The sequence below is a fragment of the Empidonax traillii genome, unplaced genomic scaffold, assembly GCF_003031625.1.
Source record: "Empidonax traillii isolate 1590-97213 ecotype Southwest subspecies unplaced genomic scaffold, ASM303162v1 scaffold723:size436081, whole genome shotgun sequence".
In the NCBI taxonomy this organism is placed as follows: domain Eukaryota; kingdom Metazoa; phylum Chordata; class Aves; order Passeriformes; family Tyrannidae; genus Empidonax; species Empidonax traillii.
This window is the reverse complement of record NW_020955916.1, coordinates 294,347-321,069: the sequence shown is the minus strand read 5'-3', so window position 1 is coordinate 321,069 and position 26,723 is coordinate 294,347. Positions and strand designations below refer to the sequence as shown.

Genomic DNA, 26,723 nt, shown 5'->3' with positions numbered 1-26,723 from the left:
AGAGATTATCCAGTGTCTGTGGATCAGAATCTGAAGGAGCTAATCCAAACCCCTGAAAGAGAAGGAATTCTCTAAAGCATCAACAGTGATACACATATGTGAATCACTTTCAGAAGTCGAAAATGAGGCCTGATACGCAGCAAGGAAAAGAGAACAGATGAACTTGTGATAAGAGCTGACAGAAGAAAAACAAAATAAAACAAATTACCTTGCTCTTGTTTGATCCTCTCTCTTTCTGCATAGCCAGCAGCAAGCATGTTAATTCTGTTTAGCCATCTGAAATAATATTAAAAGAAGAAGTGATACCAATCCAGCATCTACATTTTTTGGGAGTACTTCTATCAAAAACAAAGCTAGAAGCATCTGAAGGAGATTAAGGACAATGTTATTTTTCATGTTAGACAAGTGTTCTCTTTGATATTCTTATTCAGGGAGTCTCCAAAGATCTATGATTTTGCTGTTGAACAAAATGTTTTCACAGCAAGTATTTTATTTCAAATGGAAAACCATGTATGAAGTCAAACATCTGTAAAATAAAGGTTTTGGAGATAATCAAAGAGCTGTTAAGTCTGCTGCTCACAGATATGCCATCACACAAATACTCCTGCTGTTCTGATTTCTTAAGAATAAATACCAGTTTTCAGAGATTTAAGCAATATTTTAAGGCCAGAACTGGCACCTTGGCAGAGGAACAGAGCAGAAACCAGCAGTAAAAAAACCAGGTTCACTCCCAAACAGACAGTGTGGTTAAATTATGCCATTATGTGTTTTAGAGCTTACCTACAGTGTCATGTACAAAGAGAAGGAGGCATATCAGAATTCACTTTTGTGTTTGTGTCAGAGAAGCAGAGGGAGAAAGACAGTTGCTTCAACGCAATTCACATCTAAGGCTTTAATCTCAAAATAGACTCGAAAAAATGCTTCCATAAGCTGCACAAACTTAAAAAAATTTTAAAAAATAAAAAACCCAACACAACCCCCGCCCCCCTAAAAATCCAAACCAAAACCAAAGGAGATATTGTTGCTCTCCTCTAGCAGGGCTGTCATTGTCAAGCATACACTCAACTGTCTGCAGCAGCGCAGTTTCAACCTGTACTCTTCCCCCATGGGGCTCTCAGTGTATTCATTAGCCAAATGCTTACAATGAATCAGGTCGTTCATCAACGAGGCTTTAAACCACCATGGCAATCTCCCGTGGTTGTCCATCCCATGGTAAACCTGGAATTACTTGCTCCAGTCATCCCATAGTCAGGATTTGACAGGCCTGGTTTGCCAACCTACTGGCTTGCAATTTAACTGCTAGGGTATACAGAAAGACAACTCCAGTCAGGTTTGCGTTTTCTCCAGGAATGTGAAACCCCTGTTTCAGAAAACCGTGCCTGATGGGTTTCATTTGCCTACTGCATGCACAGAAACAGGCTGTTTATCTCAGCAAAGGATACACACTTGTAATGACTCCTGCATGCCAGTCTTCAAGACACTGCAGTGCAGGGTAAGCAGGCATCAGATCATAAAATATAGTCACTGTCCTACAAATTAACTCCTGCCGTCATGGAGTAACAGAATTACAGAATGCTTTAGGTTGCATTAAATGGTTAAATATCTTCTAGGTACAACTCCCCTGCCATAGGCAGGGACACTTTCTATCAACTGTCACTGTCCTTCTGCAAACAGTGACCACATATATGATCTGTAAACCATGTTGATGGTCCATAAAGTGTTGGATATTGGGAAGAAAGCTAGAGATTTACTCCTAAAGTGATTGCAGAATACTTAATGTTACCACACAATCAAAACTTCTGCCAGAAGAATAGGGAAGCTGAAGAAGACTTAAAATTTAAATTATAATTGTTAGAAGTGCCATAGTTATAAAAACAAGCAGCACACAGGAACAGAAGTCCAACAAACTGCTGAAGGATCAGCAAAAGCCACAGACTTGTCTGTGTCCAAAGGGTAAAGCAGCACAAGACAACAAGCTGTCAAACAGTATGGCAGACAGTGGAGATGGCCCTTTGCTTGCCTCTTGCCTATTCTGGATTTCATGTTCCCAAGTTCAGCTCCTGGCTTACCTTCCCCACCTGCACAGCCAGCAGGGAACAGCCACCTACTGAACCCCACTGAGTAGGGCTGCTGGGCACAAAGTGTTAGATGATACATCTATAAAGGTTCTCCTGCTGGAAAACTTCATTCTGTCCTAAATATAACACCGCATTTCCTGGTAAGTGTGTGTGTTAATGAGGCAACCAATTAAATTCACAAACACCTAACTGACAGTCATTTGATACTGCTTACAGCTATGACAGATGATTGTTTCTAGAAAAATGTTGTTTCCTGAAAAGTATAATCTAATGAGAACCCAGGAAATGTGTACCATTCTCTCTCACTCTGACACAGAGAGAGAGCAGAGACTTATCTTCACAGTTCATGATCTGTGTCAAGGTTTGGAATATGACTGGCAGTGCCTGTGGGGTGAACAAAAAGGTACTGACGTGTTTGCAAACTGTTAACAACCACAGCTTTTGAGTGGTTTGCCAGTCTAGAAACAAAAACAATGGTATTGACCTCTTCTGTGTATCTTTTGATATGTGGTTGCTAAAGCTTTTTCAGATATGGTTAGAGAATTAATATTATTTTAATAAAGTATGGCTAGAGTTATGGCTCATTGAAGTTAGAATTTTATGAGAAATCCAACGCACTGAGGTTGTATAAAAAGAGACATTCCTGCAGAAAGGAAGAAGAGTAAAACATGCCTGGATTACAATGCACCGGGGACAAAAGTTCCAAGCATACAGTTACACAAATATTTCTTAGAAGATGCAAAGCCTTAGGATATGGGAAGATTTATATCTTTCTTCCCTGTAGTATTTGTGTCCTGGTAGCCACTGCAACCTTTGGAGGGCAAGAGGCCAAGAAAATATTGCTTCTTTAGAGCAAATGAAGCTTTAATTTTCTTTAAGACCTGTTTGCTAGGTATGACAATAAGTAGAGTGGCACTGGTAGCTGCAGCAGTAATGTGGGTTTAATTTTTTTCTTTTCAATAACAGCACATTCATTTCTTGTCAGTTTTTAATTAAAACAATTTTATGACACATTAAACAGAGTTAGAAAACCCCTGTCTTTCTGTAAATCTGCAATTTCTGTAAAGAAGGATGCACAGTACTGGAACTCTCACAGACTGGTAGGAAACATTTTCCTCTCTTATCTCATGCTGCAGGTAGATGCAATGCTTTCAGTCAAAGAAGGGTACCAAGTTTTCCTCAAGGATATAAGATGAACTTGCTTTATGGAAATATGGATACTTTAGAGTGTCTGTAAGTACCTGCCTGCAGTTTAACCAGAATGAAGAGAATCACAGCGAATTTCCAAGCAAGATGTTTCCATGACTATAAACTTACACAAGCAAAACAGTACTTTGCATCAATAAAGGATATTCTATCCTTCTTCTCATCCAGACTAAGCATATTATAGAGGTAAAAAGAACACTTTTGCTGGCGTGCCCATATAGATAAAAGGATCTTCAGCAACAGAGTTCAGTGATCACAGCTCTCCAGACTCCTTACCAGCACCATGGTGTGGCACACTCATAAAAGTAGTAAGAAAATTTGACTAGTGATAGAGTTACCTGAGATTAAAATACCCGTTTGATGTGAGTAGATACACACAAACAAAAACCTCACAGCCTGCAAACATTTTTTTAGTAAAAACAACTGAATTTTATATAAAGGATGAAGGAATTGAACCATTTTGTACTTTCAGTCAGACTATGTATTAGTAGTTTTCTTCTGTTTTTTCTTCTGCTTCAAGTATAAACAGAATCAAGATGACTGCCTGATACGTAATTAGAATGTATGTCAGAAACTTGACCAAAAAAAGAACAGAAAATTATCAGGAGTCTTAATTTAACTTAAAAACTTGTCTCTGTGTTTTACTTCCTCTAGGCTACAAAATGCTTTTAGACAGGAAGCATTTTCTTATCACTGCATTTGAAAGATTATTTTTCAGTCACTCTTTTTCCAATCTATTGAGTTGACTCAATGTTTATGAAAGTAAACTACTTTTTCTAATATATTAAATGAAGAGAAAAAATAAAATTCTTTTGTGAGACTGATGGCAACTCAGATGTAAGAATTACCATAGGCCTTGACAGAGTTGCTTTAAATTTACATGTGTATAACTCAGATCAAATCTTGTCAAGTTCATTCTAAATGAATTAATAAGCACTTACTTCAAAATATGATAAAAAACAATTTATGTTGGGAAATTAAAAATCTTTTAATTCCTGAGTTTTAGACTGTGCAATATATTTTAAAAGAATTGTTGCATATTTGCTGCTGCTTTCTGGTTACTGAACAGTTATATAAATTTTTATCCTTAGCATGAAGATGCTTTGTCATACTGACCGAGGACCTGCTGACAGAAACGATTTAGCTACTGCTGTAGTTCAGGATATGCCATATAAACCATTCCATTTTTCTATTTGCTGTGCAGCAAATTGCATTTTGAGTGACTGGCTTGACAGAATTATCAAGGAAAGGCAAGCCTAAAATTTCACAAACAAATGAAAAGGTTTTAAGTTTTCTCACTGAGGAGAGACTTTCGAAGTGACCCTCAGTCATGCACAAACTTCTGAAAAAATTTTAACAGAGAGCCATTTCTAAATGAAAGTATGCATAATATAGGATCAGCTTGCTTTTCCAGTCAAATATTATCAGTAAGAAACTGGCAGTGTCCTGAAGGTGCTCTGCCAGGTAGGTGAATCCAGTACACACAGAACTCACTAATGGTTTTATGGATTCAGTTTTATCTCCTTTTTCCTCTGTTTTAAAAACAATTTTGGTCAGCAAGGATATATCACAGACATCTTGTAAGATAGAGCAATTCTCAGGTTGTAATAATAGATTTTTGTTTGTGTTCTCTGTCATATGATAAAAATGGTGTATTATTTTGAACTGAATTAATTCCAGTTATGTAGTGAAAATAAATGAAATAACCCCCAAAATATTTGTATAGACATGGGACCCAGGTTTTCATTTACCATTCAAATAAATTAAGAGGAATTGTGTTTATTTTGTGCTGAAGTCTCAATTATGTTCCTGAACTATTGCAAAAATGGTCTAAAATAGATAGAGTAAAATTCATTACTCAAAGAACTAAGACTCAAGTCCTTGTTCTTCTTTTAGATGTTGAAATTTTCCACACCAAATTCAATTCAATATATAAGTTAAATTCATGGCAGTAGAGAGAATCTGCAAAATTTGTTCCTTGTAATCCCTCTCTCATTTTTCAAGACTGGCAGAAGAAAAAGCAGTGACTGCTTTAAATCTTTCTCCAACTTCTTATTCCCTCCAGGGCAAGAAACAGAAGGATTCCCAGAGCAAGCATCACATCTGTTTGGGAGTACGTTAGGAAGCAGAGATGGAGATATCTCACATTGGCAGGTGCCACACAGCCAAAATCAGAAACCTGGAATTCTGAAATAGTGTTTGGAGTTGTTTCACATACTGTCTTTATTTCTTTTTAGAAACAGGGAATCTTCAAACCTTTGTTTCAAGAAAAGGTAATTTTTCCATGAATCAAATATTTAGCCTATGCAGCCAGTCAGAAATAATGGTTATTAGCTATTAAACATAACTTTTTAGAATAACACATTCTTTATTATCACTATGTTATTACTGGCTTCAAGAAGTGTCACATTTAAGTAATGTGCCCTTGAACTCTGCTAGATTTCCTTACCTGTTCATATCATCTAGATGTTCAGCAGCAAAATAAAAACTTTTGATCTTAGGATGGCAGGCTTTGAATGCACTGTAGAGAAAAAACATAATTATAACAATGTAATGGCACGACTCTTTTTTTTTTTAAGATGTAAGACAGCGTGGTCACCAAGGAATGAGATGAGTTTATATTTCCTAAGTTGTTTCATGCCCCCAAACAGTACGTAAACATACAACTTTTAGGATTGTGCCAGATTTCACCAAGTAAAGTGCTTTTCAACTACCGTGTTCTAAATGATTATTGATTCGTATGTGCATAAATAATTGTTTCACCATCACCTGCAGTGTGCTATATTTAGAAAAAGTTAATCAGTTAAAGATACAATTTTATGTATCAGGTAATTTTGCTGGTGTATATATATAGCTGTCAATTTTTTTTTTGGAACAGAAAACTGACAGAACAATTAATTCAATACAGCAGAAAAATTCTCAGTCCTGGTGATTTCTCACATCCCAATGACTTTGATATTACTTTTAGCTCTAATGACTTCATTTCCAACAGGAAAATGTGATGTGCTGATTGACTTCTGAAAAGCTGTTGTAAATCAACACTGTGTTCATGAGGTCATTCTAAGCAATGGGCAATTACATCTCATCTTTTCTTTCCACTAAAGTAATCAACATGACTGGGCTGAGGGAATTACTGCATTTCATACATAATATGAAATAAATTACTAGAAAGAATCTTTTATCTATGATGGTTAAAGAGTTACGGTGAAGTACTTGAAGAACCAGAAAATGCATTTAAAATAGTTAATAATTTACAGTGCAGAAGAACAATTTTTCTGTATGTGTCTCTTAAAAAAAGTACAAAAAATTTAACAGTCCCAAAGAAGATATGGAAGACTGTAAACATGATACATGAAGAACATCATCACCATTTTCCTGAGACACAATGGATTTTATATATAGATAGATAGATAGATAGATAGATATAAGGTAATAAAATAATTTTCCCTCTCTAATCCATTATGTCTCAGAAAAATGGTAATTATGTTCTTCATGTGTATCACACTTGCAATTTTCAATATGTATGTCTGTGTGTGTACACACACCCATGTTTTGGAAACCAGGCATATGAATTTTGTATCGAGGAAAGTTACTGCTAGAGAGGGCAACAGAAAATTGAGACTAAAAGAATTCCTCTAACACGTTACAGCACGACACAATGTTATGCAAGCCCAAGCAGATGTACAGTGACATCTGCTCAGTTTAGAAAGACATCATCAAGTTACTGAGACCCAAAAATTGACTTCTTAAAACTGTTGCAGCATCTGTCGTCTGGATTCTTAGAGGGTTTTTTTTTATCTTTATATCTCACACAAGCAAGGAATCTTAATAGCTGCATTTTACGTGCTACTATCCAGTAGATATTAAATCAAGTAAAACCAAACCAAAACAATTTAAGCAGGGTACAATTCTGAGAAATGAGTCAATTTTATGCTGCTGCTCCAAAAAAATTAAAAATGAAGCACTTTAGCCATGTTGCCCAAGGACACAGGACAATGAGCCAAACTGATACCTTTTTTTATTTCTATAAATGCAGTTTTAATTTTCTGCTCTTTGAGATCATCATGAAGAGTAGCATTCATCCTGAAGAGATACAGAAACCAACTGATACAAGGTCAGTGCCTTCTGTGGAACTCTGTGTACTACAAGTCATACCACTTTAGGTTTGCAAACACTGTTTTTCACAAATTTCAGCAATTCCAAAGTCTTGTTAAACTAAAAAGAACTCTACAAATCACTAAAAGGCAAGGCGAAAAATTTTTGAACAATAATGACTCTAAAAATATCTCTGTAGCAGTATGCACCTGTCGTATTGCTACATATGATTGAATTTGCATCTAAATAATATATGGATTTGTGCAATGGCACAAATCTAGATAGCAGCATAAACTGGTGAGAAGAAACGTTCTTTAAGACCTTTAGGTCATATATCAAAACCACAAAAAATTGCTGTCATTCTCATTTTAACTCTGCCTCGGGACTGATATACTGTGTCAGCGAACTTTGAGATGATGCTAACTAACTTGGAATTACATTAAATATTGATGCCTGGCCATAACTTGGGGACTTTTTTATCTCTATGGTCTCTGTATTACGCTTAAAGCTTCTTATCGAGTGTAATGGTATCACAAAAACGCTCTCCAACTCCCAACAAACAAATTAAAAAACGCAACCCCTAAGAGAAAGGGAAAAAAAGAAGAAAGGAAAACTAGGAAAAAAACAAGAAGAAAGGGAAACTAAGAAAATAAAGGGCCAGAAACAGCCAAGCAGTCTTCTTGCTCATAATTCATTTTGGTCCAGTCAAACACTGTGATTCACAATGAAGTAAAAAAATAGCCTTCTTTGGGCAAGATGGCACACCCATACAAAAATTAATTTGCTTTTCCTGTATGAGCTTATTCTGTGATTCAACCCCATGATCATTGTAATGAAGTCCATTGTGTCACCGTTTTAAGAGAAAACCTTGTAATTTGTTCCACCTTTTTTATTGTATCAATTCATTATTTTTGAGCGTGCTTACTATTTCTTGCGGCATTCACTGGCTCTGTCAATTTTAAATTCAGGTAGACTGATGAATCCTTCTGCTTTTTCATCCTGCAAAGATAGTTCCAGATATTACTGTAGCTAAACTGTCAGAAAAAAAAAACACCACGCTGAAAATTTTGAAATATTTTCCCTTGTCTGCCTCTTACATAAGGAATACTAATGTATGCTCTGCTCTGATAAACCTCCCACAGAAGTCACTGGGACTTTTGCCAAAGTAGTAAGACAGATTCCTTGCTGTAAAATACAATTTTAAATACCTAGTTTTCTCAAACAATTTCACAGCTGAACCAACATTTGAAAATATACAAAATGACCAAATGTATTCCGTCAATTAGTTATTGTAATTAGTTAATTTTGGGGGAAGAAGGATTAATTAGTAAGGAGAAATGCAGCCTACTGTAAGAAATAGGGAAAAAGGCAATTTCAATGTGTGCTGTTTGCCATCTTCATAAGATATCACACTAAGAGGCATAATATCTCTTCAGCTACTTTCATCTCTCTAAAACACTCATAATACATCTGACCTTCCTCCTCTCTCATCTAAAGACTTACACAGTTTATTTTATCAGATATTCCATCTCCCTTGGCTTTTCACAGTTTGAAAGAATTATTTATTTTAAGCTACTATTACATCAATAACATAGTCTTCCTTATTAACAGCTCATAACTTTGCATGCAAAATTAATACAGGATCATAGAAGTGAAGCTGAAGAAAATATAAATGCATGTTAAGGAATTCCACAGAATTATATCTTTTTCTAAGAATTCAGACTGTTATTTATGCTACTTATGCAGCCCATATGATTATATGCCTTCTTAAAAACAAATAAATAAAAGACATAAATCAACATATAAAACTGGAGCTGGAGTTGCTGTGTAGAAGGTACAAGGTTGTAACAGGTTCTGCATTAGCAGGTATTTTCGAATCCAAAGGACACTGTTTAAAATAATCTTGCTATTTCTTTTTTGAATGGTTGCCTAAGGAAACAATTTTGGCAACAGCACTGTTGGCTTGTCTGTCCATCTACCACTGAGGTACCCCCTGCCAGCCTCTGAATCTGTTGGTGATTTACAGACACTGCTGAGGGAGCTGAGGTCTCAAAAATGACCGAGTCTTGGAAACTCCCAGGAAAGCCTGGGACAGGGTGGGCGATAGAGGTGCTCAGACCACTGCTGTCTGCACAGGAAAGCACAGCACAGCTCAGAGGTTTCATGTGCTCCTTGGCCACAGCTGCTGGGCAGTCACTGTAGTTGTAGGCATCAAATACCACCCTGATGAAGACCTTATAATAGCCAAGGGATGGAAGATGGAGCTAGGAGTTAGGGTTACTGATCTGAAGCTGGGACTAGGACACAAATGGAATGAATCTGTGGGAAAACAGGCTTCAGTAACCCTTTCCATGGAACTACTTGCTTTCTGTTTACTCAGGGAAAAGTTAGGGATTACAATATTTTGAAAAGGTTATGTACAGATGCTTGCAGTGATTAAAAGAACAAGCACAGGATGGAGTGTATCCACATCTTGGCAATGATTTTAACTCAGCATATTTACTACTGAGACTAATAGAATTTAAAATCAAGGTTTCCTAACTCACTGGAAAAAAAGCTTTGCTGCTAAAGCTGATATAAACAAATGTGTTCCACTGCAGAATATGTTGCAAAGTCAAATCTGTACACAGTTCAGCTGGGCTGCTCCCATGCTTTTAAGTTTGGCATATATAAGCACTGAAATTACATAAAGAGCTACAAAGAAGGAACAACAGGAGAACACAACTGAGAAAACAGAAGTATCTTCCTTAATTGCCAGAGGTTTGGGTGGTTTCACTAGCACAGATAAACAAGGAACACCAGGCAGCACAACATCAAAGTTTACACTCCCATGACTAAAGCTTGAATGACAGGATTAAATAACTACCTTTTCCCCTTTCAAGGCTTTGAGGATAGATTTATTCTAAACTGCTGTCAGCAGGACACAGGAAACTGTTATTTTTCCACGCAGTAAAAAGTGAACTGGAAGGACCAAGTATTTCCAGACCTTAATGGTAATTTTGTCCAGCAGTTAATATAAATTTCACTATGATTCTTTGAACAAAGTTATTAACATATAAGCACTCAAAGCATCAGTTACCCACTAAATCATGACAACAGCACTACATGGAGTATTTGTTGAGACAATGAGCACAGATGCTTTACCTCTTCATTGATATACCAGTATAGAGATGTATCCTTCAGGACAAACCAGTACTTTTTCCATTTCTGGGAGAAATAACTCTTGGCATCTTTCTTTTTCCAAAGCCAGCCTTCACAGTCGCCTCGACCAAGATCTTTACATGAGATCCGTCTTTTGCTTTTACCAGGGATAGGAGCTGAAAATGACAGCAAGTTGATGTGAAAGCATTTGACTTGTCCACTAAATCAATGACAGCTAGTTAGAAAGCACCATATATTTAAGAAAATTAATTAAAAATTTCAACTCAATTTGCCACGAGTAAGATATTACAAACATTCTATTTTGACCACAAAACTTACGCAACTCACCATAATTTAAAAACGAAAGCAAATCAGAACAAACCATTTTCAGCATCTCAGAACTTATATTCTACATATTCTATGGATAAGACCAAAAAAAAAAAAAAGGCAACACAGAAAGAGAAGACACTATAGAGAAAAGAAAGGTAAGATATTTAAAAATAAGAGAAAGATTAGTATTTCACATTAGATCAAAGCACACAACATATAAATTCATGTACTTTACCACTCAGTTGCTAAATACAACTATTTAAGTACTTTACAGGTGTTCAAAAACCTCTCTTTGCAGCCCCTTCTGAAACTTAACAGTTCCTAAGCCTTTGTACTTCTAAATCAAAGGAAGAAAATTTGCTATGATATAAATTACCTGACAGCATAGGTAATGAGCAAGAGCTGCACTGAGGCATTACATGCATACAGCTGGAAAAACCAACCCTGGCCCCAAAGAGGCTAGAGTCTGAGTATTCAAAAACAAGATAAAAACAGATACATGAAGGTAGAGGAGCATTATGAAACTATGAGACATCAGTAATGGACTAACACATTCTCAACATGGTCAACTGAACTGAACATTTGACTGGAGCTAAAAAGTTCTAGTTCCTCAGATACTGCAATATCATAACATTAATGTTGGCAATTGCCTTCCCACCAGTACATGAAAACGAATTTATTTTTTACCTTTGTTCTTCTTTTTACTTTTCTGCTGTAGAGAAGACTGTTGAAATGTCTACAAGAAAATCAAAAGGGAAGAAGTAAAAAACCAAGATTTATATTTGACTACATCCTTTTAATGAAAGAAATGTAACCTGGGGACACTGAAGTCATGATCAGGCAACACCAGCCAAAAGACTACTAGGCCTAAGAAAAGAGGTAATTTTAGTTCATCTGTTTATGAGGTTGTAAAGCAAAAGCATGCTGTGAAACACCTTAAAATACGCCACAAATTAGTTTGCTAAAACAATTGAAGTTTCTCTCTAAAATTGTCACTCTCTCTTGTTCCGCCAATAAAGAAGGAATGTTTCCCTTTGGTTGTTGTGATAGTGCAAATACTCAGCTCATGTATTTCTAATACATCATCCAACTAAGGTATTCTTGACACATATGCAAATGTGCAAATTAAGACACTGCCTAACGAGGTGTGAAGGCATTTATACAATGGTCATTAGACCATTGGACAATTGTTTCAGAAACAGGCCTAGTATTTTAGGATGCCAGTAAAGTTTTGCTAAATCACAACCAGAAAAGCATCTCCCAAATAAAAATTCTGAATCAGAACTTCATTTTTTACCCGGTTTTCAAGGGAAGTACTTTCCTCCAGTTGATCCACTCCCATGGAATAATTTATTGCCTACGAACTAATCTATGAGACAGGATGAAAATTACTCCTTTACATAGGATTCCAGCTTTTAATAATACCAACACATATTAACACATTTCATGGCCATTTCTGTTTGAAAACTTTAAGTCAGATAATCACAATCCCTAGTGAATTAAAAAAGTAATTCTGTAATTAATCGCACCAAAATTTAAAGACATGCTTTCGCTTTTTTTGAATTTTAATTTTCTTTGAAGATAGACAAATGTATTATTGCTAAAACTAAGAAAAGGCCACATTACAGTGTCTTGAGTATTAAAACTTCCTTTTTCAGATTACCATGAATTAATCAAAAAAATCAAAACTTTTGTGCCACTTGGTTAAAAATAAATCTAAGCAAAAGCACTGACAGCCCTGAGATCCCAAATCCTGTTCCAAGCAGACACGACAACCCCCCACCCCAGTTTACAAGACTACCTTTAAGTCAAAGAGCTGCTTTGGTTTTGGACATGGCACTTAGTGCTATGGTTTAGTTGACATGGTGGTGTTTAGTTAAAGGTTGGACTCGATGATCCTGGAATTCTTTTCCAACCTTAATGATTCTGTTCTATTTTAATTTTCTCCTCCCTGCTTCCCGCACACATGAGCTCACTGCAGAAGTCTGTGGCTCAGCTTTGAAGGGATGTCTTGCCTCACAGCTGAGAGATTCTCAAGAAGCAAATACTAACATGCCCATGGGGGAAAATTACCAGCAATGCAATAATTAAGTGTAATTAAAAAAATTATCTGAATTTCTCGATGTGCTGATTCCTTGGAAACCATATCTGAAGAAAGCTACTCAACTATATTGCCACTTCAGAGGGTCAAAATAGGACTCCACTGGGAAGAAAAATGGATCCCACTCGTTTTCATTCCCTGGCTCTTGTCCTTCTTCTGCTACCAATATCAATTAAATCAGCAATAGCTCTCAAGAAGCGAAGACAGCAACACCATCCCAGCTTATGGCACAAGAAACATTTCAAACTGCGTAGTACTAAGAGAGACCTTTATCACTCAGGAAAAACAGAGTGGCTGGGCAGAAGTGTGTAAATAACTCCCTCTCAGACACTTTGACAATCTTGACTAATTCAAACTAGCTGAAAAAACACACACACATACAAATCCGAAACTTTAGCACTTCTCAGTTCACAACCCAGACAACTTCATTCTGCTGCTTGACCTTTCTGCACTAATGTTTTCCAAGTGTCAAAACAGAAAAGGAAAACCTTGGTTTTCTTAAAAGTGAATCTGAAAGCAAGTGAGAACAATATAAAAAGCCTTCTCGTTAAATATTTTGTCCATAAATTGAACCTGCAAATGTGAGCTCACACCTCTCAACCTCTGAGTCAGTTTTTGGGAAGGAAGGGTAATGAAGGGGTATCAGCTTTTAATAGGAAGAAAGTATGTAATTTAGATGTCTAGCCATTTTTCCATACATTATGTCATATTGCAAAATAGAAAGGTTTTATTGAATTCAGTTATTACTCTAAATTAGCTCATTGAATTAAATTATAATCAAGGTCAAAATCTACAACTGAGTGAAGTTCCTGGGAACCGTTCAACTGCAGTGATTTTAACTACCACTTTAGATTATTTTACCTAGACTTCAGGCTTCAATTTAGTTCACCCTTTGCAAAAAACAGCACCATCTTATTTTTTTAACCCTGAAGATGTATATGTAATAGAAAATACGTTGTTTATAATCAGAGAATGACAAAGGAGGTCATGTCCTTCCTCCTGATCAGAGCAAGGCTTGCTCTGAAGCCAACACTGGATCATCAGGGTCATCTCTAGCCTAGATCCAACTATCTGCAAAGACGTAGATTCCACAGCTTCTTTATGCCACCTGTCCTGATGTTGGTCACCATAATGTTTCCCCTTTTAAGCTTAATTCTGTGATGTGGCAAATATGAAAATAATATAAATACTTCTTTTTAATGCCATGAACCCTAAAAATATGGATTCACTCCAAAGCCAGAAATTCACTTGTACTAATGCAAGCTTGCTGCAAGATACTGTTTAATGACTCATCCACAAAACCAGATTCAATGTATGTTCAGAGCATTTTGAGTCTGACAAATCTTGAGCTTTGAGCAACTGCTTTCACATACATCTTGTCCCAGTTCTCAAGAAGTCATCTCTTCTACTAATTCTGAGAACAAGCATGAAATGAAATAGAAAGCATTATCCCGTATTAAAGAAAGTTGTTAGCAACCGAAAAGAATAAGTAAAATGGAAACAAGATTGCCACTGAAAAGATGAAACAGATGAAAACCTTAAGACATGTGGAAATTGTCACTCCTGAAGAAAATTTGAAATGTTTTTAATCATGTTTGGAATTATATGATTTCCAGTCACCCAAAATACAATTAGAAAAACTTTCCATTATCCAAAAGCAAGGTGTCACTTAATATTTAACAAATAACAAAACTCCTCTGAATGCTCTGAATCTCAGTTTTTTTAATGCAATGATTTTCTCCTGTAATATGTGATCTTTAGGCTTGTTGTATTTAATAATGTACCAAAACTAAGCCCTCTGACAAATGCATGCCTAAGTAGAATATCAAAGGAACATTTTATATATATATATATATATATATATATATATATATGTCTGCCTTTGCTATCAGCAGCCTCCAAAGCATATGTATTTCCAGAGGAATAAAACATCATTTTTACAAGGGTTTTTCCTATGTTTCTGTTTGTTTGTTGGTTGGTTGTTTTTTCTTTTAACAAGGGTGCTAGCCTACCTCTATCCCTTTTCCGAGGGCTTAGCAGCACATTCCAATGGAGATTTCAATATGCAGGGAGGAGCTGCACCAGTTCCTCTCTTCCTGCAACTGTTCACTACCAAACTTGGCTATGGGTGTTATATTTACTCTCACACTCCTCAAAATGATTGACGGGGTTCTGAAAGTCCATCAGAAGACTGCACAGCTGGAAATAGAAATCTCCCTCAGGGCATGCTTTTTAGGGTTACACAGCTACATAATAAAATACTTGCAGGTAGAGGCTCACACTAACCAAAGAGATCACCAATAACCTGTAATTGTATTTGCTCCTTTAGCAGAAAAATAATCCCATACAGATGATATAATCAATGCTATGCCTGTGCACCCAATCAACATCAGCATCTTTGTACATAAAACACAAAATTGTCAAGAAATGAGACTACCAGGTTTTTTCTCATTCTCAGAGTTATCCAGATTTCTGTCTGATTTCAGCTCTTGGGATAAAGTATTTATTCTTGGTTAGTACCATGCCTTCTCTATATTTTCTCAGAAGGCAAACAAGATTCAAAGTCAGTAAATAATTTTCAGAAGGCTGAAAATATATTTATTATTAACTCAGTAGTAATTTGATAGCTCTCTATTTCAAAAAATGTATTTAAATAAAAGTGTGAGATAATTTGTTTCAATTAATTTATTTGTAACATGCCAAAAAGAAAACTTAATAAACCCATCTTTCAATACTAATATTAAATTGGTCTGAAACTGCTATCAGGAGAGAAGAATATTTGATAAAACTTATGATGAAAGTTAGAAAATTTTTATTCAAGTTGATAGCTCATATAAAAGCAGAAGACAAATAGATCAAAACTACTGATTTGAGAAGACTGGTTGTTTTGCCAAACTTAAAGAGTCCGAGGAGGAAGTCTAAAGATTTCAGGTTAAACTGTTCCTTTGAGCTTCTCTAAGATCTTATATAATTTCCAGGTGTGACCAACAGAACATTAAATCCATGTTCAAAAAATACATAGATTCTAATAGTTACATAAACTCATTTCATGGTTACAGTATCTGTAGGTTTACGAAAAACCCCCACAATTGAAGATTCTCTGAAGATCTAAACTGGCCACAGCAATTAGCACTAAATTGGACAGCTCCTAAAGTTCTCCTTCTCCAAGGAGAAGTGCTTTTCTGTTTCTTCACTTTTATTCAGAGATTTTTCACTTGCTCATTTTAAAAAAGCTGCAGGAGAGAATCCGGTTATGGAAATAATAATCTCCAATTCTTTTACCCAAATCTGAGCTCAGTACGATTGGAAAGGAAAATGGCAGGTATCTTCATAGTTTTATTTAGAGCTCAAGTCAAATCCAATTTTTCTCAAGCTGCAAGTTTAGACACTAAGGAACTATTTACAGTCAGGCAGTTCCCCTCTGTCACTGTAAGATAACTTTCTCTAGTTTCAGCAGGGTAGATTGTAACACTTCTGATTGCTGGAACTTTCCGCTACAGATGGAAAAGCCAGTATCTGGAAAAAGAAAAAAAGAAAGCTGGTGCTGCCAATTCTTTGATTGATCTCTCACTTTGAGAGATAGTTCTCAATACTTGGAGAACACTGGCAACGTTCTGTTTTCACAGTTTTGATACCACAGATACACATTTCTCTGCATTTGGTGTGTTGAGATCCAAAATTTCAGAGCTAAAGGAAGAGTGAAAGGGGCAAAAATGCAAACCTGTTTATATTACAGTGTCACACTATACATCAGTATTAATACCTCAAGCGCAAGGGTACTTGCAAAAGATGATATCGCCAAATTCTTTTTTTGTTTACCACCTTGTTTAGTGTCCATTAAGAAAAAATAATAGTAGTCATTATTTTCATGGATACTTGTGGAAAACAGTTTTCAAGGACTTTGTTACAAAGGCATGATGAGAGAAGACCTTTGGCAGCTCAGAAAGTTTGAAACTTCCTGCCAATCAGCAGCAGAATTTCATTCACAACAGGTAACTGTTTTGTTTTCAGCAGGAGCAGCTTATTCGACTATTTTAGCCCTCGAAGTAGGTAAAAAAAGATTACTGTTTATAGTCAGATAGGTCTTGAAACTAGCTGAGTCCACACAGGGCATTCGAAAGGCAGTTTTTGGAACAAGAGCTGAAGTTGGGTCACACAGGACTTCACTGGCATAGGAGTGAAGAGACGAGGCACTACCTGATGCTCTGAAGGAATCAGTTACCAGGCTAACAGACAAATCAAGATCTAAGGGTGAAATTACAATCAAATGGGAATCTACGAAAAAGTGAGATAAGGAAAGACTATGTTCTAAGGTCATGTTTAGAAAGGCAAATACCTCATTGCCTTGTTTTGTGCATTGACTGAAATCCACAGACTGCTAAGAGTGAATATCTGCAAAAAAATTTTGGGTGTGGTATATCTGACTTGTCAGTATATTTCAGGAGATACTCCTGTTCCTGTAACCAAGAAGTCTAAGATTATTCCAAATCCTATTCTATTCTTCCTTCTTCTTTCATTTTGCTAAAGAATTGTTCTCTTTTTTAAAATTTTTATTTACTTCTGGATTTTGAACTTCTCATCAGGCAACATTCTCTGATTCATCTTTGGCTAAAACTACTTAGTTGCCAAAAAATGATACCAGATGGTACTAAGTCGTTAATAAAGTATTTTTAATATGCTGCAAGAGCTTTAGTTTACACAACCCTTCTAAAAGTGGGGCTTCACTTTGGATAGGTAAAATGCACATGCAGTAAATGGGATGGTCTATGTGAGAGAAAATCTAACACAAAATTGTAGCTGTGAATTTATGAAAGCAAATCCAGAATTATTTCCTACACTAGTCATAGGCTGATGACAAACTAGTCATCAGACAAGCAATTCATAAATCCATAGTGAGTTGGAATGAAAAGAGATTTACCAACAGAGTATGCCACAGTTGATTAACAATGCCCTGAAACCTTCAGCCTTGCTACTCAAAAGGAAAATTTACTGAATTAAATAATAAATTGAATTAAATTTTGATCTTTTGGTGCTTTGGTAACAGATACTTGTGCTTCCCTTGCACAGCTCTCTCTGTTGTGAGCACACTCTATAGTAAAACTACCATTCCTGGGTTTAAAAGGACAACATTCACTAAGATTCTAAGACATCTAATACTAAGACACAGTATGAACATTACATATGAACAAACTCCTAAAAGTGAGGTTTTGTACTACATACAAACAGTGTCAACAAGTAGGGTAGAATCATTATACTAAATACCCAGTGGATATTTCTCTTCTAAATGGTGGGTGCTGCAGACAGAGGGAAGCAGGAATCACTGACTATTAAATGGGTTGTGAGAGGCACTGACATATTAAGCCACTAGAACAATGGATTCCAGAATTCATGGCTTGGTATGTTTCGCTTTTTCAGAGACACAAAAAGGGGTGTTTCAATTCTAAGACCAAATGAACATGTATTTGAGAAAGTTGGCAAAGCAATTGTTTTCTTGGTAGCATTCAAAAAATCCATTATGAAAGGCTTCTAGGAAGTACTAGTTCTACAGTACATGGCTATGACCAGTTATTCATGGTCGCAGTTTTAACTGGATTCCTGGATCTCTGACCATGAATTCCCAACACATGCATTTTGTTAATGACCACAAGGATAAAGAAACAATATGTACCTTAAGAAGTGTTAAATATGTGCCTTAAGAGTATGTTACCGTAATAAAAATGTAGCCTAAGACCTTGAGGCTGCAGGTTTTCTACCTGCCTCTGTGGTAGGCAATGGCTACATTAGTTGTGCAGGATGCTCTCCTTTATTACAAGGTCTACAAGGGCTGATAAGATCAAAGATGTCAATTTTTTTCATAAAACTGTTCCTACAACTGCTTAACCAAGAAGAATATGCTAGCTAAGGGCAGAATTGTGATTGTCTGAAATGCGATAGCCTGCACAGCTTTTCTGCTCTGGGATTCTTATTCATTTTCCCATCCCTAAATGTTTTCTTGTCATTTGGGGGGACTCTGTGGCAAATGTTACATTAGCTGGATGCAAATCAGCACTTGTACAAGCTAGTGCAAATTGTTTGTGCAAAGTTGTTAGCATAATGAATGCAAAAATAAATCAGCTTTTCAAATCTTCATGCTATGTTGAGAAAATAATATATAGTGGTGCTGCTTTCCATTACCAGGGAAAGATTTGCCTTCTTAGCCATTAAAACACAGGACTCTAACTGAAGTACTGAAGCAGTAAAACTTCTGGACAACATCAAATTTAAATGAGCATTCTCATATTCCCCCACTGTCTTTTTGACTGACATAACAAGGACTGCAGCACTGTCATAGTTGTCTGAAGCAAAAGAGGAAAAAAAGTAAAACTAGACAAGTGCTGTTCATTAGAATAATTTATTCTGAGATCACTCTTCTGCTCTATATCTACTCTGAAACATGTAATTTTGGTACCTCCTGCACTACTTTTATTGACAGTAGGTAATCTAGGAGAGAAAGGGAGGATTCAAAAAATGTATGTATCCTTTAATGGTGAAAGTCCAAGATGCATCAGTTCTCTGTCACTGTGTATGTTTCAAGTGCATCCATTTAAAGAGGAAAAACAAACTAAATTATCACATGTTACAGAACAGTATTTAACACTTTATTTTGATTTCTATCCCAGAGCAGTTCCCAGTTTAATCTCTTACTAAGGAGAATGGACCAGTCAGAAAAAACACAAAATGACTGAGGCAGGAAGGCACCTCTGGAGATCATCTCACCCAACCTTGTTGCTCAAAGCAGACTCAAGTAGAGCAGGTTGTTCAGGGCTGCTGGGTTTTTAATATCTCCAAAGGTGGAGAGTCCACAGATTCCATGAGCAACCTGTTCCAGTTAAACCATCTTCACAGTAGAAGTATTTTTTCTTAGGTTTTCAATTTATATCCATTGCCTTTTGTCCTTTCACAGTGTCACTGAGACAAGTCACCACATAAGCACTCCAGAAGCCTTGTGGATTCCTTGTGCCCTCTAGCATGTATCAGTCAGTCAAACAAATCTCTTTCAAACTACACAAATTTCCTCCAGGAAAAATATAGTTTTGCCTAGGAAATTTCTGTCTTATTCATAGGAAAGGTAGGTTTTCCTCTGTATGCTTGTCTAAACCTTTAAAAAATAAGACTATCCAAGCAGATTTAAGAAAGTTATTCTTGATTACACTGGATTAGAGAGGTGGTCTGTGGCAGAGCATGGAGCCAACCCTGGACCTTCTCAGAAGAAAACTAACTACTGTAAAACAGAAGTCAACCCAGGGCATTAACAAAATCTTGCATCAAGCCCACGGTCTTTCCAGAGGAAAAGTTGTTAGCTTAAAATAAAGGTCCCATGCCCCCTTGCAACACACAGGTGCTTGCTTATGGTGAAAAGAGTACATACACCTCCTTCTGTAGGAGCAGTTAGCAACACCTCTGATTGTGTCTCGCAGCATGAGCTCTTTCATATTGTTTTGTCTGACTGTGTGACAGAGAAAAGTGAAGGGGATGTAGGTGCTCTGTAATGAATAAGGGCACAACTGAGAAAACAGATTTCTTCTCTAAGGGAGATATACCCTCTCAAGTTATTCTGTGTTAGCACTTGGGCATAATGTGCTTACAGAGAAAGAAACAGAAAACTTATTCTAGTTTTGAATAGAGGGGAACTTTGCACAGGGAAATGAGGGAAAGAGCGTTGTACATCAGCCATAATACATTCTGCTAACATTCATACCAAACTCTTCCATTGCATCTATGAATTAAGGTAGAAAAAGAACGGTTCATTCCAGGATAAAAGTCACATTACTTGCTGTAATTCAGTAATATTTCCTCTAGGCATAAGATGAAGCAGCACTTCTCAGAAGGTGGGGAAAGATAACATTAAGTCCTTTTAATTCTGAGTTGGTTATGGTGACCTTATGGGCACAAAACAGCTTACAAAATTAGTTTTACACTTCATTCTAAGTCCAAATTCTGTGGTGGTGGAAATACTATCTACTTGGGATAATCTGAAAGCAAAGGGGTATACTTGAGAAAGAGACAAAAAGCAGTTATCGCTACATGAAAAATACAAGGCTTTTTTATTGCCTCCCCAGCACAGTAGAAGATATGGATTGGCTGACTCAGAGATCAGGCACTAAGCAACAAGCACTTCTTTGCAGTACAATAGAAACACCTAATAAAACAGCTTCTGTTCAGGAGCCACACTGCTGCAATGAGCCCTTTTCCTCCCAGGTGAAACCCTGCAATATCCCACATTGTGAGTCACCAACAGGATCAAGGGGCCACCACTGCATAAGCGGGGTAGAGGAATAGGGAAGAGATTCCTGTGGAATCAAAATCACTACTTTGAGAAAAATCACTTGTTCAGAAACAACGGAGCTGCTTATAAAGGGATTCTGATAAAATAGCACTCTGAAATGGGCATCTGTGCTCCATTAATTCAATCAACATTTTCAGCACTCAGTACCAGCCTTTTAGAATGCCAAATTTCACAACACATGCCAGCCAGTGTCGTTGGTTGAAAGCTTTCATGATCCTGGTAACTCCCTTCCCCTTGTGCAGACAGGAGTACAGAGAGGAGCCAGTTGAGAAGTCAGGACCTAGATAGAAGTTCTCACAGATGTGACACTCCCCATCATGTTGCAGTGATAACTCATGCTAAGTCCCTTCTGTGCAATACCTGACATGCACTTCCCTGCTACAGTATGTTGCACTTAATCTCTTCTTTTTCAAAGGGACTAAACCACTTATTCTACATTAAAAAAACAAACAAAACACCACCACCCCCCCCACACACAAAAAAACCCACCCTCAACTGTGCTACTGTGATTGTACCAGCTATGGATAATGCAGCTTACTGATGTACAAACAATGTTAAAAACTACAAAGGTAACAGTCCTCTATCAGGTAATAAAGGCAGGATACAATCAGGAATGCTTCTATGAAAAGGAAAAAAGTACAGAATGGGGATGTGAAAGGAATTTCAAAATGTTCTGAGGTGCAAGATTTATTAGACTACAGATCTACATCTCTGGACCATGTAAAATACTTTCAGACCATTATATTCTATGCAGTAAGGAATAAATCTAGGCTGGCAGAGCTGGACTAGATGACCTTAACAGTAACTGTCTCATTTTTAAAGAATTCCCCAGCTTTGTCACAGAAAGAAATTATAACAAGCCATTTTTTCCCCTCATGGTCACAATGCATAAGAAGGTAATAGAGAAAGTTTAAAATAAAAGTTTTCCACAAAAGACTCTAACTGTGCTTCATGATGGTCCATAAACCAATATTATCTCATCTCTAGAGCATTTTATTTTGCTGCAATAATTAACTCTGGATTTTAGTAAAGATCACAGCATATATAGAAATAGATGTAAAATCCCCTGTATTCAATGCCCTCAAATTTCATTTAGGTAACCACTTCCCCAATAAGAGAAAGTTTATAGTATTAACTACTTCTTTCAAAGAGAAGCAATGAAGACATGAAAATATTCTCTCATCTTTGAAAGGAATAATATATATACCTTAAGAACAATGCAGATATTATTCCACATAATTAAAAGAACTTAGCACTCCCTCCTGAGGAGATAAGGTATTAATGTTTCACAAAATATATGCTTAAACAGAACTCAAATATAAAGGCTGCATATACACATCTACTCTCTGCACTCTTGAATTCAAAGGACTGCTAGTCTAGAGCAGGCAGAACAGATGTGACATTACTGAGGCACATTCACAAGATGATTTCAGCTAAGCAGCAATCAAATAGCAGAAACTATGCCTTAAATCCAAGCAAGTTGCTATCACCTCAGCTATTGCCAAAATATCTGTTTCATTGTTCATCTCCAACGTTTTTGCCATGAGGACAGCCAAGCAGTGCAGCAGGTTGGCTGAGAGCTCATGCAGCCTCCATCTCAGGACGTTTTTAACACACAACTGGGTAAAGCCCTGAGAAGCCTTGTCTGACCTCAGAGCTGGTCTTGCCTGAGCCAAAGACCAGACTACACAGCCTCCTGAGGTCCCTCCCAGCCTGAATTATCCTATTATCCAATGCACTTTCTGCTGGTTTCTGAGGCATTTGTTGCTTTTTTTTTTCCTACAGCAAATTCATCAGATGCCTTTATCTTGCTGGCCTTTTTTTTCCCCCTCAGTCCAACATTTTACTTGGAATTATGACAACAGGCTATCCATCCACCTTTTATTGGTCCCATCATTAGCAACAGCAATTTATACCATGTTTGAATGTGGAGTTTAATGCATATCTGAATAGGATTAAGTGATTTAAGTGATTTTTGGATTAGACCGAGGAGGCCTCTCTATTACTCTATGTTGATTGCATTACTCTAAAAATAATACAATGCCATTTTCCATTAGCAAGGAATTTATATGCTGTTTCTCTCTTGCCTTTTCTATCACAAATGTAGAAGAATTATTTTGAACCACATTTTCCCCAAACTCAAATGAAATATCTAAAATTACCTTTAGGCACATCAATCTTATGGCAAACCAAATAATTTTCAATTGTCACAAGAAAGGCATATTTTGCTTATTAGTTAACTGTTTGACCCTTTTGTTTGAAGATGAAGTTCTTACACAGATTTTAACAACATAAATACTATTTTTATTATTTGGTTTGTGTTTGTTACATTTTTATAGTGCTGTATTCAAATGAAGAGAAATATACAGTGTCATTTAGATTGCTTCTTTTGAGAGTGAAGAAGCTGGCCAAGAGCTGGAACCACTATTCCAACTTAATAATGGGAGAGATACTGCTCTTCTGTCTGAATCAGAACATGTGCCAGTGTGTAGCATGTACTGTTGCCCATGTACAGTACAACTGTGGCTGTGAGACGTGATGGTGTTTCAGACCATGATAGCAGCAGGTAAGAATTTTCCATTATATTTCTTACTCATATCCTTCTTCTCCTTACTCAGTTTTCAGTTGTTCTTTCTAAATGTCTCTCAGAGCAAAAGGCAGTCTATACCTGAACTATACTAGATTAGGCTGACGAGAAATCAATACAAGTTCATGATGCCTTGATAGAAAAATGGCATATTCTTCTCTGCATTGCATTATATGAAACATTTTACTAGCACTTTTGCCTCTGAATAGACTTTGAATCTTTTAAAAGAACTCCAAATCAGATTATTCTATAACTTCATAAGCCTCTTCAACTCTGTTTATACTGCAGTGCAGTTTCCTCCATTTCCACATATGTGCACCTAGTTATCACCACAGCCTTATTTCCTCATGACATGCTCACTGATGGGAAAATGAACAAGGAGATGAAGCTGTAGAACAGACCAAAGTGCTCTCCTACATTCCCCTAAGGTTACAAAAACTAAGGTGAGATATGACCAGTGTAACCTACAGAAGAAAGTAATAAATGCTCCAGTCAACTCCAGAGAGGGATGTCCCAGTGTTTAAATTGTACCAGCCAAGCTATGCTGGACATTCATAAATATACAAGTACTTGAGGAGAAGCTTGGGCACCACAGCAGTTCAGAGGATTGGACTTTTCTGCCGAGGCATCCAGGAGCCTACTTAGAGTCCAGTCTGAGAGCTTTTTTCATAAAGTCTAGACATCATGAAAAATGATGGTTTTCTCACTTGTGAAATTTCAACAGCACATGTGCTACTTTTGGTTAAGGTTTGTGTTTTCCAGCCTTTACAGTGGAAGCTATAACATGCACAATTATATTTTGACTGTTAAGGCCTAACTTGCAACAAAGCCCTAGAGAAATTATTTTTAAAATGCTTTCTTACTGTGGTATTAGATAGAGTGAAATCTTTCACAACTATTTCCAAAACTCTTCATGATGTTCACTTAATTTCTGGACAATTATTTGAAATCCAGGGCAGTTTCCTAGCTGAGAATATAAAAATGCCAATGTTTTGAACTGTAACAAAAGTATTACTTTTATACATCAAATACTTCTTATGTTTTCAGGAAGGAGTTTAAAATTTCCTTTGTTAATAATTGATGCATTTAGGTCTGTAATCTATCTGCAAGTTTCAGTATCAGTTTAATACTTATATTTAAATGGAGATGAAAGACCATAGCAAAGAAGTAACACTAATTCAAATGTTCAAAGAATTATGAAAATACATATGGAAAATATTTCTCACTGTGCACTTAGGTTAAACTGGACTTTGATATCAACTGCTAGATTTTTATCCTATAACAATTATATGTCTAACTACAGACTATTGTGAAAACAGGGAGGAGAAAAAGAAAAAGGGAGCCTTGTTATTTAAATAGTTGGACTTCAAACATTTTTAAGAAGAAAATGTACAAACTCCATCTGTTGTAATGGTATAATGACATTCTAGATTTCAGACACCTACTTAAAATCTGTGCAATTGATATTTTTCCCTACAATTTTTTTTTTTAAATTTAGCAATATCCCTAACAAAAAAAAAAAGAAAAAAAAAATTACCAAACAGAAATTCCTTAAATACTGTCATGTTTACAATTATAGTAAACTGTTAGTTTTTCAGTGAGGTGATTTTTGTTTGTTTGTTTGTTTGTTTGTTTCTGTAAATAGTTCTCCAGTATATAATGCTTTTTAGATGCCATATGTATACAGAAGGTTTTTGCAACAAATTGATGGGTAGCTTGTGCACAAATTTATTAGGAACTAATACACATATGTTCTGCACTTTCTTAAATGCTAGTTACTGAGTTCTACAATTAAAAGGTTTTATAACTACATGTGTAATAGAGTCAAGTATTTTCATTAAAAAACTATGTTGTTTATGCCTACGTACTTCCACTTTTTACTTCCTTTTAGCCTTTCTGCAGAAAGGAATAGGAGAATTAAGGAAAAATCATCCACTTGAATTGGATTTCCAACTTTTCAAAATCAGGAGTTTTTGGTAAATTCTTCTCTATACTGACAACGCCCTAATACATACATGCTGAATTGAACTTTTGAAAAGCATTTTCCTGTATTTTTTCTGGAGGAGTTTGTAGGAAGCAAGAAATATCTGGAAATATAGATCATTTAAGCAGAAGTTAATTTACCTAAAAGTTATTATCTCCCTTCCAATTTACCTTATTAGCTAAAAGATGATTTTTGCAATAGGTCCATAAACAAATCTTCTTCATTTACAGTATTCTCAACAAGATCACTGTTGCAACCAACTTACTTAACTTTGCATGCCCAGACTAATGTAGCTCCACCAGCTTTGCTGAGTAAAACCCCTCAAGCTGAACTGGTACAGCAACCTCAGGGGACTGGCAGCGAGAGACAATTGAAATTACAGCCTCGGTCAAACCTCTCACCTTTGTTGCCTCATTGTCCTCACTGGCAGTGTAGGAAAGAGAGCGCTTGGCTCTCTGTGGGTGTTTGATGCAGCAAGTACTGCCACTGATTATCCGAGTTAAGAGTTGCCAGGCTGTATTTCAACCACTTGGACAGTTACACATTGATAAAGAGGAAAAGAATAAGTTTGTCAAATGTGCACCAATTTAATTCAATGTGGACCACAAAAACTCCAACAGCTTTTATTTTATTTTATTTCTCTTTATTAAAAGTAAAACTGGAACATTAAAGATAGTGCATGTGTACCTATCTAAACATGTAAATTCATCAAAATCCCCAAACTAAAAACCCGTGATTTTTCTTCTCCACCCACTACTGAACCCATTTCGCATGTATGAACTTGAAATGGTACATCTTGCTACTAAACTTACCTGATTTTAAAATACAATTAAAATGACCAAGGAAACTCCTGTGATTAATTAAACAATTTAAAA

The 26,723-nt window shown here is 36.4% G+C and overlaps 1 protein-coding gene across 6 annotated transcripts in view; it reads right to left on the bottom strand.

The window, feature by feature from the left end:
• The window catches only part of CNKSR2 (connector enhancer of kinase suppressor of Ras 2), a 210,948-nt gene that overhangs the window by 44,597 nt on the left and 139,628 nt on the right, over positions 1-26,723 (bottom strand). For all 6 annotated transcript variants that reach the window (XM_027900407.1, XM_027900408.1, XM_027900403.1 and 3 more), the window contains 5 exons: positions 11,538-11,586; positions 10,524-10,696; positions 8,305-8,378; positions 5,734-5,805; positions 209-276 (listed from right to left, as the gene is read on the bottom strand). In XM_027900407.1, the coding sequence (XP_027756208.1) occupies positions 209-276; positions 5,734-5,805; positions 8,305-8,378; positions 10,524-10,696; positions 11,538-11,586 (436 nt within the window). The remainder of the gene's footprint in view (positions 1-208; positions 277-5,733; positions 5,806-8,304; positions 8,379-10,523; positions 10,697-11,537; positions 11,587-26,723) is intronic.